Source organism: Panicum virgatum, chromosome 9N, assembly GCF_016808335.1.
Source record: "Panicum virgatum strain AP13 chromosome 9N, P.virgatum_v5, whole genome shotgun sequence".
NCBI classification, from domain to species: domain Eukaryota; kingdom Viridiplantae; phylum Streptophyta; class Magnoliopsida; order Poales; family Poaceae; genus Panicum; species Panicum virgatum.
The window spans coordinates 71401766-71415236 of record NC_053153.1 but is presented as its reverse complement, the minus strand read 5'-3'; the positions used below and the strand labels follow the sequence as shown (position 1 = coordinate 71415236).

The 13471-nt window shown below is 44.3% G+C and overlaps 1 protein-coding gene across 1 annotated transcript; it reads left to right on the top strand.

The window, feature by feature from the left end:
* The first annotated feature begins 1361 nt into the window (after window positions 1–1361).
* Window positions 1362–13457, top strand: LOC120687564 (V-type proton ATPase subunit a3-like). The gene is made up of 18 exons (XM_039969578.1): window positions 1362–1863; window positions 2394–2438; window positions 2746–2868; window positions 2950–3057; window positions 3606–3713; window positions 3817–3990; window positions 4445–4582; window positions 9606–9713; window positions 9857–9964; window positions 10064–10212; window positions 11068–11221; window positions 11406–11566; window positions 11660–11866; window positions 12013–12196; window positions 12276–12359; window positions 12440–12642; window positions 12753–12812; window positions 12908–13457. Exons 1-18 carry the CDS (start codon window positions 1714–1716, stop codon window positions 13110–13112), a joined length of 2469 nt encoding a protein of 822 aa, XP_039825512.1. The 5' UTR covers window positions 1362–1713; the 3' UTR covers window positions 13113–13457.
* The last annotated feature ends 14 nt before the right edge of the window (window positions 13458–13471 follow it).

Below are 13471 nucleotides of genomic sequence, written 5' to 3'. Positions count from 1 at the left end.
GGAAAAGCACTGACAAGACTAGCAGGGGATGGAGCGGTTTCTCTTTTGTAGCACTGACAAGCCTTGCTGCTATCTGCTGTGAAAAGGGTCGCTGGTTGGGTTTTTGGCTCGTACCTGCGGATAAGAAAAGATGAAGAGGAGATCGGGAGAGCGGGCGTTCGTGGCCAGGCTTGGTCTTTTCGGATATGGGTATTATCCGTTCTCCAAGTTCCGCAGCCTCTCAAATTCCGGCGCTCGATTGGGTGCATCATTGGGAAAATCTAAATCTGCTCCACGGCACCAGGCCACCAGCAGCTGTGGGGTTCAGTGGTTCACCGACACTGTCACTGAGCAGCGCTCGATCATGGTGCATCGGAATTATTATATCAATAACAAAACAGGGACCAATCGGTCCGAATTTCAGGTTCTTTTTGTTTTGAGAGCATTGGAATTTCACGGCGTTTCACATATTGATGCTCCACACTTTACCCATGGCAACTTAGCTGCACGAAATTGCATATTGAAAATATATATTCCAATTGTCCGATGAAGTTAAGAAGTCTGCTTCTGTTTTTAGGCATCTTCGCCCAGTGGGTTGAGCATGGGTCCGTCCTGCCAATCGACCAGGACTCGAATAATGGGATTTGCATAAAAAGAAACCCTCGGCCGTCCCATGCCAAAGCATAGTTGGTCTCGTCCCCGATCGCTGGTTCTCCATGTGCGTGGATCGTCCATTGTCACGGAATATGAGCAGTGTGTATGGTTGGAATGTGGGTTCGGAGGTTTTCTCGATCTGTGTGAGAAAAATCTTCTTTCTTTTGCGAAAATATCGTGGAACCGGTATTTCCCCATAGGTCGAGTTTTCAGGTCTTTTGGACCATGGCATCGATCCAGCGGAAATTGAACTGATCTTTTTTTCAAACGAAAATTGAACTCATCTTCGCAAAACTCTTGTGAATTTTTCTGCATTCCAGGGGCCTTGGGTCCTTTTCTACCAGACTTGTACGAAGCAAAGCCCAAGTATTGCGTTGTACAAGACATTGGGCGTTGAGCAAGTCCGTGATATGAGCCCAGTATATACGTGGGCCGAGATATGAGCCCAGAATCTACATGGGTCGAGATATGAGTCCTTGTACGCACTAAACAAAAGAAGGCTTCAGAGATTTTTATGGCCCATCTCCCCTAACCTGCCGCCTCTCTCAATTAATGCCGACGGGCCAACACGAATACGAGATGTTCCGTCCCTGTCAAGTTTCGACACGTAATGACGTAAACCAACCCCGCGAGAACTCTTTTCTCTCATCCACAGCTTTACGATCGCACCCGACCCCACAAGTCAGCAAGCCTAACAATCTCCCCCGCGAAATCCACACTCTTCTCCCGGAGGCAAACGAAACCCCAGAGACCCAGGCCCCGTCGTCCCCGACCCCAATCAGCAACGCTCAGATCCGAACTCTGGCACCCGGGCCCCACGGGTCAGAGTCCCGATCGGTGCTCGACCCCGCCACGTCTCCGCATAATACCACATGGTCCACGGCCCTCCGGGCTGGCCCTCCTCCCCTCGCCTTCCGCCTCCTCACGACGCGAGGAACCGATCAGGCCACCGCCGCGCACGCCGGACATCCGCTCCGCCCGCGCGAGCCCGATCCGAAACCCCTCGTCGGATCTCCAGGGATCTGACGGAGGAGCGGCGCCTCGGCTGCTGACCCGGCGGGGCACGCGCGCACGCCGGCCATGGCGCGCGGTGGCGGGGGCGGGTGCTGCCCCTCGATGGATCTGATGCGGTCGGAGGCGATGCAGCTGGTGCAGGTCATCATACCCGCCGAGTCCGCGCACCTCACCGTCTCCTACCTTGGCGACCTCGGCCTCATCCAGTTCAAAGACGTAAGACCGCCTGCCCCCTGCTCGTCCCTCCGATTGCGTTGTTCCGGGCTAAGGTATCTAGATGTTTTATTCATTGAGGGGCTGAGGGATCTCGTTTGTGCTCGTGCCGAATCCCCACGTTTTGATCTAAGGTTATAGCACTTTGAGATAGGGGTTTCCTGGGAACTAGAGAGGGATTCCTGTCGGCATTCCGAAATTGCAGAATTTGCAGCTACAACGCACAATTTTTACTGTTTAATGTACTTGTACATTGGAAATTGTGGTATAATGGTTCGCATTGGCGTGATCGGTGGTAATCGGAGCTGGGTATTTAACATAGGAGTGCCTTCTAATTGGGAGCTATCTCACATATGACATATGCACTACTTGCAGTCGATGAAAGTAAAGTTTCTTGCAAAAAGTTTATGTTAGCATTCAATGCTTGATTAGTAGACAGTGAAGGATGCGCGATGCTTCAAAACTGCTGTAGGTGCTTCTTTTTCTTTTTGCTTGTTGTTTCTGTTAACCTGATTATTGTTTTTCCACCTCAGCTTAATGCAGAGAAGAGCCCGTTTCAACGGACATATGCTGCCCAGGTACTTGCCTTTTTAACTGACATCAATTTTGTCTTAATTTTGCCTTAACCTTAACTTGAAATCTTCACCAATATGCTAGTTCCTTCTGGTCGCAGAATATCTCTTTTGCTAATGATGGATTTGAACCCTTTTCCCATGATAAATTATGGTGTTTCCTTGACTAGGCGATATAAACTTTTCATTTTCCGAAACCATGGTTGACCTCACATTTGTATGTGTTCACTGTATAAAGTATAACTAAGATTATTTACCCATTCGTTCTATTATTTTTCACTGTGTTTTTTGCCTGGCTTTACTTGTTGCACAGATCAAAAGGTGTAGTGAAATGGCTCGCAAGTTGAGGTTTTTGAAGGAGCAGATGTCAAAAGCTGAAATATCACCGTCTCCTACACAACTGAATGAAACTCCTCTGGAATTTGATGACTTGGAGGTATTGTAGTCGTTGGGATGTCCCCTGCTGGTTCACAGTCTTTAGATCTAAAGTTGCTCTTTTAACACTGCCTTATAACAGATAAAGCTTGGTGAACTGGAAGCTGAGCTAACTGAAGTTAATGCAAACAATGAAAAGTTACAGCGGACCTACAATGAGCTGTTAGAGTACAATACTGTTCTCCAAAAGGTATACTTTTTCTGAAGTATTTTATTGCATTGAATATACGTTTGATGCACAATTACTTCAAGTAAAGGAGTTAATAGTCAGGCCATTATAACTTTATTTCTTTCTGTTGTTAGTTTCTTTCCTTGCTGCCAGAACACATGACTCTGCACAAATATCTGTCATGTCTGATATTATCTCTGGTTTGAATTACTTTAATTTTGGATACTAAGACTTGATTCTTTATCTTATTCTTTTGCTTTATGTTTCCCAGGTAATTATTAAAAGATACATATACTCCCTCGGCAACCTTATTTGTTTCTAGTACAATAGTGATACGGCAATTTAATGATGCCATATATTTGCCCACTAATCACTCCTGATTTGTGCTCTAGTATCTAAGCTCCAATTGTTTTTCCCATGTGGATAATATTATTCAGCATGCAACACATTGGATGCATAAATTCATGACCCGACTCTTCTGTTGTCATTTGATTGTGTGCATGTTTTAATGTCATGCTAGTAAAGAACTACTTTAAAGTGAGCCAGTTTGCTTAATTATTTTTTCCCAGGCTGGTGAATTTTTCTATTCAGCTCAAAGAAGTGCTGCAGCACAACAACGGGAAATAGAGGCAAATCAATCTGGTCAAACTTCACTTGAAAGCCCCTTGTTGGAACAGGTAGTATTATTCTTTTGATAAAGCAGCGTCACCCTCCTTCCTTCTTATGTTATTCTTTTTATTATCTGGCCCTCTTAATTAAGATATTGCCACATTCTTTTAGGAGATGTCAATGGATCCATCAAAACAAGTGAAGCTTGGCTCATTGAGTGGCCTTGTGCCAAAGGAAAAGGCTATGGCTTTTGAACGGATCTTATTCCGTGCCACACGGGGTAACATATTCCTTAGGCAGGAGCCTATTGATGAGCTGGTCACAGACCCAGTTTCGGGGGAGAAGGTTGGCATATATTTTTTTAGCACAATATTTGTATATATTTGTATTGGTGATTCTTTGGAAAAAATTGTGTTCCTGACCCTTTCAAAATTTTCTAATTTGATAGCGTTTCCCATTTATTTGCACAATTAATAAGAAGAAAAATCAGAATGATCACCAATATAATTATTTCCTCATTAAGAAAATGGCAGGCAAGTACTTGGCCAACTCTGATTGCGTTGACATTGATATTTATTATCTTTTTTTTGTATTAAGTGATTAATTCGTGAGTGATGATTGCTACAATTGACGATGTATCACATTTATCAGCACGTTGATTCTGTAACTGCTTATTAATCACTCTGAATACTTGTTCTATCTCGAGCATAAATTTTTTCTCCGACAATTCTGACTTTAAACTTATTGTTTATACTTTACTTGGACTTAGTTGCCAACCTTTTTTTATATGACAATGCAGGTAGCGAAAAATGCATTTGTTATATTCTATTCTGGAGAGAGAGCAAAAGCAAAAATTCTGAAGATATGTGATGCCTTCAATGCAAATCGTTACCCATTTCCAGAAGATGTTACCAAACAACTTCATGCTGTTCAGGAGGTCAGCACTTAAACACAATGTTTGCTGATATTCTTTATTTGAATTCACCGTGGTAGATGATAACTTTTGACACTTTACATGATTTGGAAACTCTAGTTAGAAAATTCAACATACGCATATATGTTCTTTGCATCTGATATGGGTTTGAACCTGGTTCAGATGCTATTGGGATCATTAATACTTACTAGTGTCTGGGGCGCGCCGTTGGCGCGCCATTTATATGATACTTGGAGGAAGGATTTTGATGGTTTAAAGTATACATTAAGTTTGGTGATTAAAATTTATTTTTGCGGTGGAAAAAATTAGAGGAGCAAATATGGTAATAAATTAAGATGACAGTAGCATATTTTAAGTGGACAAATTGAATTTCCATATATTAGACGATTAATCGCTAGGACCAATTCATCTTGAGTACGGCAGATCACTCATTAGCGCCAGTACCTGACTGGTCAACCACCTCCAATTTCATCTAACCGTAAAGACAACATATTTGATCAGTTCCTTAAATGCTATTCACTGCCCAAGCCCTACTTTGCCCACACCACTTTGGCTTCCTCACCGCACAAGCCCTCCCACGCCACGGCGCAATCGGGTGCGAGTGCGACAAGGATGTTTATGGAAAAGTGGGCGGTTTTCCGCAAAATCGGCGCGATTTTCGAATTTTCTCTTCATATTAAAATATTTTCAATCATGGGGATCTATATGTTAAAAAAATTAGTGTGTTATTAGTATTCTTCATTAAATAAACTTCCATATTATATCTATTTGGTGCTATAAATATTTGTAATATTTTCTATAATTTTGATCAAACTTCAAATGGTTTAACTCTCCAAGAAAGTTGAAATGCTTTACAATTTGGAATGAATGGAGTAGCTTGTGAAAATGGTATAACCAGTGAAAACGGTAGCAAGGGTGGAACGCTGCAAGCTTGACGTTTTCGATAAAAAAACTGGATTGATGAGGTTTCAGATTTCATGATATGGACTGCAACTTCCAGTGAATCAGTGTAGGCTACAAGTTCTAGAGTGTCTCAAACAAAAAGCGTGCATATTCGAGATTGATTTCAAGAAAAAAATAATGTGGTTTAGAGATAGGAGAGATCATATCGTCTGCAATCCTGTCATATGTACTGGCCAAATGGAGTCCCATATTGTTCCAAGAAGTAAGATAAATTGGTAACTATTTTTGCAGTCATATGCCCTCTCCACATTAGTCAGGTATAATTTGCAAAGTTGCATGACAACATTATCTCATTGAGTATGCTATCTAAACTGAAAGAATTTATATCAATGTAAATTATGGTGAGTCCAGAAGTGAGGAAATAAATCAATATTTTGCAGTAATGTATTCTTAATTTCCTATAGGTAGTCCTGCGAGCCTCTATTTAAACAAAAACTGCACGTTTAGATCGTTTTTCAACTGTCATCATGTGTGTTAGCACACTTTGAAGCAATCAACAGAGAAAACATGCATCTTTGACACAAAGACAACAAAATAAAAACAAAAATCATGCCTAATACAACTGCATAGTCCATAAGCAAATACATCATCAAACATCGATAAGGGGGCTTTGTTTCTGCCTTCTGCAACAGAGAACCAAAATGCCACTGACTGTTAGCATCCTAAAAACATGTTACAATGGGTGGTCTACTTGATGTACACAGTTCATGGTCATTGCAAGGTAAACTGCGACATCACACTCGTCACACTCTTTAGAGCTCAGTTAGGTGCTTCCACGGTTGCTCCTTCGGTTCTTTCCGCCACCCTTCAATCAGCTTCTTGTGCCTGGCAATAAGCTCAGACTTGGTCTTCAGTTCTTCCTCCATTGTAGTAATCTCCTGCGTAGTGCAAAACCAAACATGTGAACAAGATGAGCAGGCATGATTCTACTAAGGCATTATTATAGAAGCAATTGCATGAAAAATACATGTGTAAAGGTGAATACAAGTACTTGGAATTTTCACTGGGAAGTGGGAACACCCACCATGTTTTCTAGAAGTGATAATTCAGCGAGGCTCTCCGTTCCTCCAAATATATTATTTAATTTTGAGTTAATAGATGTCCTATTCTTTTTTTTGAAAGGAATAGATATCCTATTCAGCACATAAGTTATATCAGAATACAACAATATTATTGCATCATAAAATTCAGTTTAAGATTTTCCTGGGTTACATACATATCTGACAAAAAGAAAGGAGATGACGCCAACATAGGATCAAAGAGTCTTGTAATACTAATAAGGCTCACGCCAAGTGTCACAAACTGACTGTAGCAAGCAGAAATAGGTGATTTTTAAGTTAGCTATTCCTAAGGATAGGCCAACTTCGAATGACTGGTTTTGAGCTGATAAAACCATGTAAACTCTGAATACTACTTCCGATGACAGTTTCCGATCAGACTTCAGTTCTCCAATCACCATGCCCAAACCTCATTCCCTTGCCAATAACCCATAGGATATACACATCTTTACTCCACTCTCAGTTAGACGAGGATGAAGCGAACGTACCTTCCGAAGCATCTCTTCTACTGTTGGTCCTCACGCTGCAGGCTGATGAAGTAAAACCGGAGCTTCTTGGCAACCTCAATGAAGTCCCTGGCGTGATTCTCAACATCAACTGTTCACGACGGTACACGCAGCAACATTCAGAATCTCCAGTTAGGTAGTGTCGAATGAGAAGATACAATTTAACTCTTTAATAAGTTGATAACCATTCTACAGTATTCAGGCTAAGAGTCCACAGAATGCATTTATCTTGGTACTCCCCGATTGCAATGTGTTCTATACAGTTGATAGAAGCTTATAATTTCCTCGGCAATGAAAGCGACCAATCACAAAATAATTGCTGGAAAGGCAAGAAAGATGCAGCCTTTATCTGTAAAAAATAGCAAGAGCCGCCTATCCATCTCGTAGGCAAAACAATGAACACCTGGCGCGCGACGGCGCCATGGACCGATTAAACACCAGGATAATTGGCCAGCGACGAAACCGCGAGGATCGCGCCGCTGCAGAGCGCGAGGGCGTGGTCGCGGCGGCGAAGAGCGCTGGGGACGAGGACGCGCGGCTGCGACGCGGGGGATCTTGGCCTGCTAGGCGCTGCTTTCTGTGTAGTTGCCGGCGGACTCGTTACAGAGCTGCCACGGTAGTGGCTGCGCTGTGGCGAGCCATGGCGCGTGGGGGACGGGCGGTGCCGGCGCGGACGTAGGCGTGCGCAGCGGCGACCGGGGACGTTCGGCGCTGTGGTGGCGACGGTTAGGGACGGGGACGGCCGGCGCGGCCGGGGCTGGGGCCCCGTGGTGCCTGGGAAAGAGAGCGTGCGGTATTTGCGGGACAAGGGAGAAGAGGCAGGCGACCGTCGGGGAGCGGCGCCATGGACCCGAGCCACGCCGCTGGAGCTCCCGCACCCGGCCGGAGGGAGGGAGGGACGAGGGAGGAGGGAGGGGACGCCGTCGCGAGGCCAGTCGAGCTCGGGCACCGTGGAGGGAGGCCTGCCGCCGTCCTCGCCAGATCCGCCGTTGTGCCGCGCGTAGGCCGCCGCGCTGCCCTGCCCCGGGCCGATGTGGCCGTCAGGAGAGATGGCGCGGCCTCCACGGCGACGGCGGAGCGGAGGGGAGATGACGGCGGGGCCCAGGCCGGTGCGGCCGGCGCGCCCGCTCGGATCTCCACCGCGGCGCAGGGGAGGCCCGCGCTCGCCCACGGCCGCATCAGGGGAGGGCCGCTCCCGCGCGTCTGCTTGCCCGCGGCGGCGCAGGCCAGCCCCCCCGCGGTGACGTGGAGCTCGCCTGCCGGTGCGGCGCGCAAATCCGGGGGCTGGTGGGGGAGCTCCGCCGCGAGGCCCGCCTCTCGCCGGCGCGGGATGCAAGCGAGGACGGCGGCGCGGCCCGCAGCTCACCGGCGGGTGATGCAGGGGAGGGGTGAGGCGGCGGCCGCGACCCGGGCCACAGCCGCGCGCCGCAAGCGAGCCTCCATCACCGCGCCTGCTCGCCTCTGCCGTTCACCGCCGTTCGCTGAGGACGCGAGGAAGGTGAGGGAATTGGGCACCAACAGGGGAAGCCCGCAGAGGCAGCTCTAGCTCGACGAGGGCGGCGACGGGCAGTGCGATGTCGGAGGCGGCAGTAGCGAGGAAAGGGGGGCAAAAGGAAGAGAGAGAGAGAGGGAGGGAGGGAGGGGGGGAGGGGGAGGGGGAGGGGGAGAGGGAGAGAGAGAGAGAGATGAAAAGGAGATGAGAGGGGGGAGGCTGAGGGGCGGATGGGGGCCGCGCGGCGGGGGCGGCGGGGGGTTCTCCGCGAAAATGGCCGCGGGCGTGTTTTTGCAAAGTCGTCGCCGAACTCAAATTTTCTCTTCTTGGCGTTGAAACTTTCAGCACGACAGGGGGTTTTCAGGTAAAAAAACAGGTGCGGCTGCTGTAGATTGAGGACCTCCCCGTACCGCGGGTTGAATTCAGTAAACAAGGAGGGTTTTTTTGCAAAACTCCACGCGCCTGCTGCTTGCTTCCGAATTTTCTCTTCTTCGTGCTAATTATTCGGAACAGCAGGGGGGTTTTAGTATAAAAAACAGTCGTGCCTACTGTAGGCTAAGGGCCTCCCCGGATCGCGGGTTGAATTCGAGAAACATGGAGGGTTTTTTTTTTTTGCAAAACTGCACGCGCCTGGGTGCCTGCTTCTGGACGGCCGGATCGTCTCCGATCGGACGGCCGCGAAAAGGGGCGACGTAGCCGCGGTCCTGGGGCTTGAATTCCCGCAGGAATAGAGGATTCGATTTCTATTAAAAAAATGAATCCGCCTTGGTTCAAAGATTGTAATGATATCAATTTTTAATGCTTAATTCCTAAGTGAAGAGAACATCTAGACTTCATTCTGCTGGTCCTAAATAATTGATGGTGTTGTCGATTGCTGAAACTGATTTGCTGACTTCTTGCTTCCATTCTCGAAAGTTTTGAAGTAAGGCTGAGCACTGTTATTAGAGCCTTTTCCTCTATCGGTATTTAAATATAGAGATATGTTCTGAATTTCTGAGGTCTTATAGGTATCTGGAAGGATCTCAGAGTTGAAGGCAACAATTGACATGGGCTTAACTCATCGTGACAGTATACTCAAAAGTATTGCATCTGACTTTGAGCAGTGGAACCATCTGGTAAGCTTCTATTGTTTTCTCCATGCATTTGATGAAATTTTGAATCTTAAATTTTGTCCGAAAAGTTTGGTTTTTGCTTCACTTTGTATTGTATTTCTCTTGTACCACAATTTCATTACCAAATTGCAAAACCAATGCTACAGGCAAAGAGGGAAAAAGCAATTTATCACACTTTAAACATGTTGAGTGTTGATGTAACGAAGAAATGCCTAGTTGCTGAGGGCTGGAGTCCTGTCTTTGCAAGCGTTCAGGTACTTAAAAATCCATGGTCTCGTGATGTTTTTCTTGGTACCTTCTTGATTCCCCTTTTCACATCTAGTTCCTGCATGATTTACAATGGATCTCTGCAGATTCAAGATGCTCTTCAACGTGCTACTCTTGATAGCAAATCCCAAGTTGGCTCAATCTTTCAAGTTCTCAACACAAAAGAATCTCCTCCAACATATTTTCAGACAAACAAGTTTACATCAGCGTTCCAGGAAATTGTTGATGCGTATGGGTATGTTTTGTAACTGCCCTTGCAGCTCTTACCATATCCTCTTATGGGGAGCTAAATTCTATAGAGCAGTTAACTTTGGCTATAAATTAGTAGCTCGAATTTATGCTCTTGGTTGCCCTTATATGGACTTCAATATTTTTTTTTGTGGGATGCTTATATAAGATACTAAAATCAATGTCTTTGTGATGCATTCTTCAATTTTCTCTAGTTTATGTTAAGGAACTATGTTCCCTTCCTCATTCCTATTTTCAGCATGCTACCGATCCATTTCCTGAGAAGCATGAACTTTCTATTTATCTTGAAGGGACTTGAAAAAATGCACTTTATTACAAACATGTTTCATACTGTATTGATGCTACATATGCACAATATTTTCATTGATCTTCTTGCATATCTTCTCTTATCCTTCTAATAACCAAATCATCCTCTTTCCATCCTACTTCCTGCCAGATAGCTAAACCATGATCAGAACACAAAATACTGGCAACATGAGGTTAAAGTTAGTCACCAAGTGGCATAAAAGATAGTAAATATTGGTGTGTTACTAATGCCAATAAACTGTCATCTCAAATACATTTCCTGCCTTTATTCTTGACACCTTTTTATTTGGACATGCATGGCGCATGTTGATAAAAAGAAGTGTCAATAGCATAACACACACTACTTCAGTATTTCCATCAAAATTTTTGCTACCAGCTGTTTGGGAAATTCTATGAATTACTTCCTTTGACTAAAACTAACATGGACTGCTTATTTTGGTAAATAAAGAAGTGGGATTCATGTTGTTCATGTTTATGGTTTTGCTCAATACTTTTAAGGTGGTTAGGTTCTAACATTGTCTTCCATGTGGTACAGGGTAGCCAAATATCAAGAAGCAAATCCTGGTGTATTCACCATTGTCACTTTCCCTTTCTTATTTGCTGTCATGTTTGGCGATTGGGGCCATGGAATTTGCTTGTTACTTGCAACACTATATCTGATAATTCGGGAGAAGAAACTAGCTTCACAGGTTTGTCCACTGTCTTAATTGCATTTTGCCTCAATTATCTATGTGATGTATGTACAATTCTTCAAACCTGTTTTGTACTTCAAATGATAGCCTTGTTCCCCAAGACCTAGTTTTTTTTTCCTCAAGTATTTGTTGTTTTGTTAATATTCTGTGATAGGCTGAGTGACATCTGATTTCTGTACAGAAACTTGGAGACATAATGGAGATGATGTTTGGTGGGCGTTATGTGATTTTTATGATGGCCCTTTTTTCAATCTACACGGGATTAATATACAATGAATTTTTCTCTGTCCCATTTGAACTTTTTGGTAAATCTGCCTATGCGTGCCGTGATCCTTCTTGTAGGTAAGAAAAATGAAATAAGTGAAACCTATATTTATTTATTTTCTTATAAATCGCATAACATTTAGCTCACTAATTTCCCCACTTCGGTTATAGAGATGCTACTACTGAAGGATTAGTTAAGGTAAGAGGAACATACCCTTTTGGTGTTGACCCTGTCTGGCACGGTAGCCGCAGCGAGCTGCCATTTCTGAACTCATTGAAGATGAAGATGTCAATCCTTCTTGGAGTTGCACAAATGAACCTCGGAATTCTGATGAGTTACTTCAATGCAAAATTTTTCCGGAACAGTCTTAATGTGTGGTAAGTTTATATGCCTTCTGATAGACAACATGGCATTCTATTTTGAGATAAGGGTATATATAACAATTGTGTAGTAGCTGATCCTTTCATAGTCTTTGGTACAATCACTAGATTATGATTATTCTGATTTTATTCCTTCAATTCAGGTACCAGTTCATTCCCCAGCTGATTTTCTTGAACAGCTTATTTGGTTACCTCTCCTTGCTCATCATTATTAAGTGGTGCACTGGGTCAAAAGCAGATCTGTACCATGTTATGATCTATATGTTCCTTAGCCCAACAGACGAGCTTGGGGAGAACCAGTTATTTAGTGGCCAGAAGACTGTGCAGGTATATATTCCTTATTGATAAGTCCCCTCTGTGAAGCAAATTAGTCAATTAAGCATAACAATTCTCATCTCCTATGCAGCTTGTTCTACTTCTGCTTGCTTTGGTGTCCGTGCCTTGGATGTTGATTCCAAAGCCTATTCTATTGAAGAAGCAACACGAGCAAGTATGTTTATACAGTATCCCACATTATTTTGCTGCTTTTTGGCTACAGTTTATTTACACTGACTGTTTCTTTTCAATCAGAGGCATCAAGGCAACCAATACACAGTGCTCCAGGGCACCGATGAATCAGTGGGAGCAGAGTTGGGGGAACATCATGATGAATCACATGACCACGAGGAGTTTGAGTTTAGTGAAGTTTTTGTTCACCAACTTATCCACACCATCGAATTTGTTCTTGGTGCAGTCTCAAATACAGCTTCATACCTTCGCCTTTGGGCTCTGAGGTAATACTACTTTAAGCAAGTGTCTTGAAACATGGCCTCACCTACTCACCATCCCATACTTGCATCATTATTCACACAGACTGAATAAGCAATTGATATTTTCCCTGCAGTCTTGCGCACTCGGAGTTGTCCACTGTATTCTATGATAAGGTTCTCCTACTAGCATGGGGGTAAGCAAGAGAAATCTGTCAAGTTCTCAAAAAAGAACCAACCACTCTAGTTCTTTAAAAAATTTGCTCTGAAATCTAACTGTTTGCTCTTGCAGGATGAACAATGTTATCTTTCTTATTATTGGCATCATCGTCTTCGTCTGTGCTACGATTGGTGTCTTGCTTGTTATGGAAACTCTGAGTGCATTCCTTCATGCGCTGAGGCTTCACTGGGTGGAGTTCCAGAACAAGTTCTACGAAGGTGATGGTTACAAGTTCGCTCCATTCTCTTTCTCGCTGATTCGTGAGGAGGAAGACTGAGCTCGTCGGTCATTTGTATTTATTGTAGCGATGTAAATCTTGGGTGGCCTTTGTTCCCAGAACAATCATTTTTTCATCTGTTGTCTCGGAAGGATCATGAACATCCAGTCCCTTGTTTAAGCGTGGGACGAAACAGCATCATTTTTCCTTCCTTAGCTACGAGCCGTGCAGAGGATTTTTGGGTCGGTTGGCAACACATCTAGGGTGATATCGCCCATGTATGATGCTAATAAGTAGTTGGCGATTGGGCGATGTGTATGTTGGATATAAATAAGCACTGTATTGAAGGTTAAACATTTCATTGTGCCCTAATGCCAATAAAAAGTGCTATTTGCATTAAGATAATCTCCTACAGTTGT

Coding starts and splice junctions, on each gene's coding strand:
- LOC120687564 (XM_039969578.1), top strand. CDS start 1,714: ATGGCGCGCGGTGGCGGGGGCGGGTGCTGCCCCTCGATGGATCTGATG. Junction 12,197..12,275: donor GTGGCCAGAAGACTGTGCAG/GTATATATTCCT, acceptor TCTCCTATGCAG/CTTGTTCTACTTCTGCTTGC. Junction 12,360..12,439: donor TGAAGAAGCAACACGAGCAA/GTATGTTTATAC, acceptor CTTTTCAATCAG/AGGCATCAAGGCAACCAATA.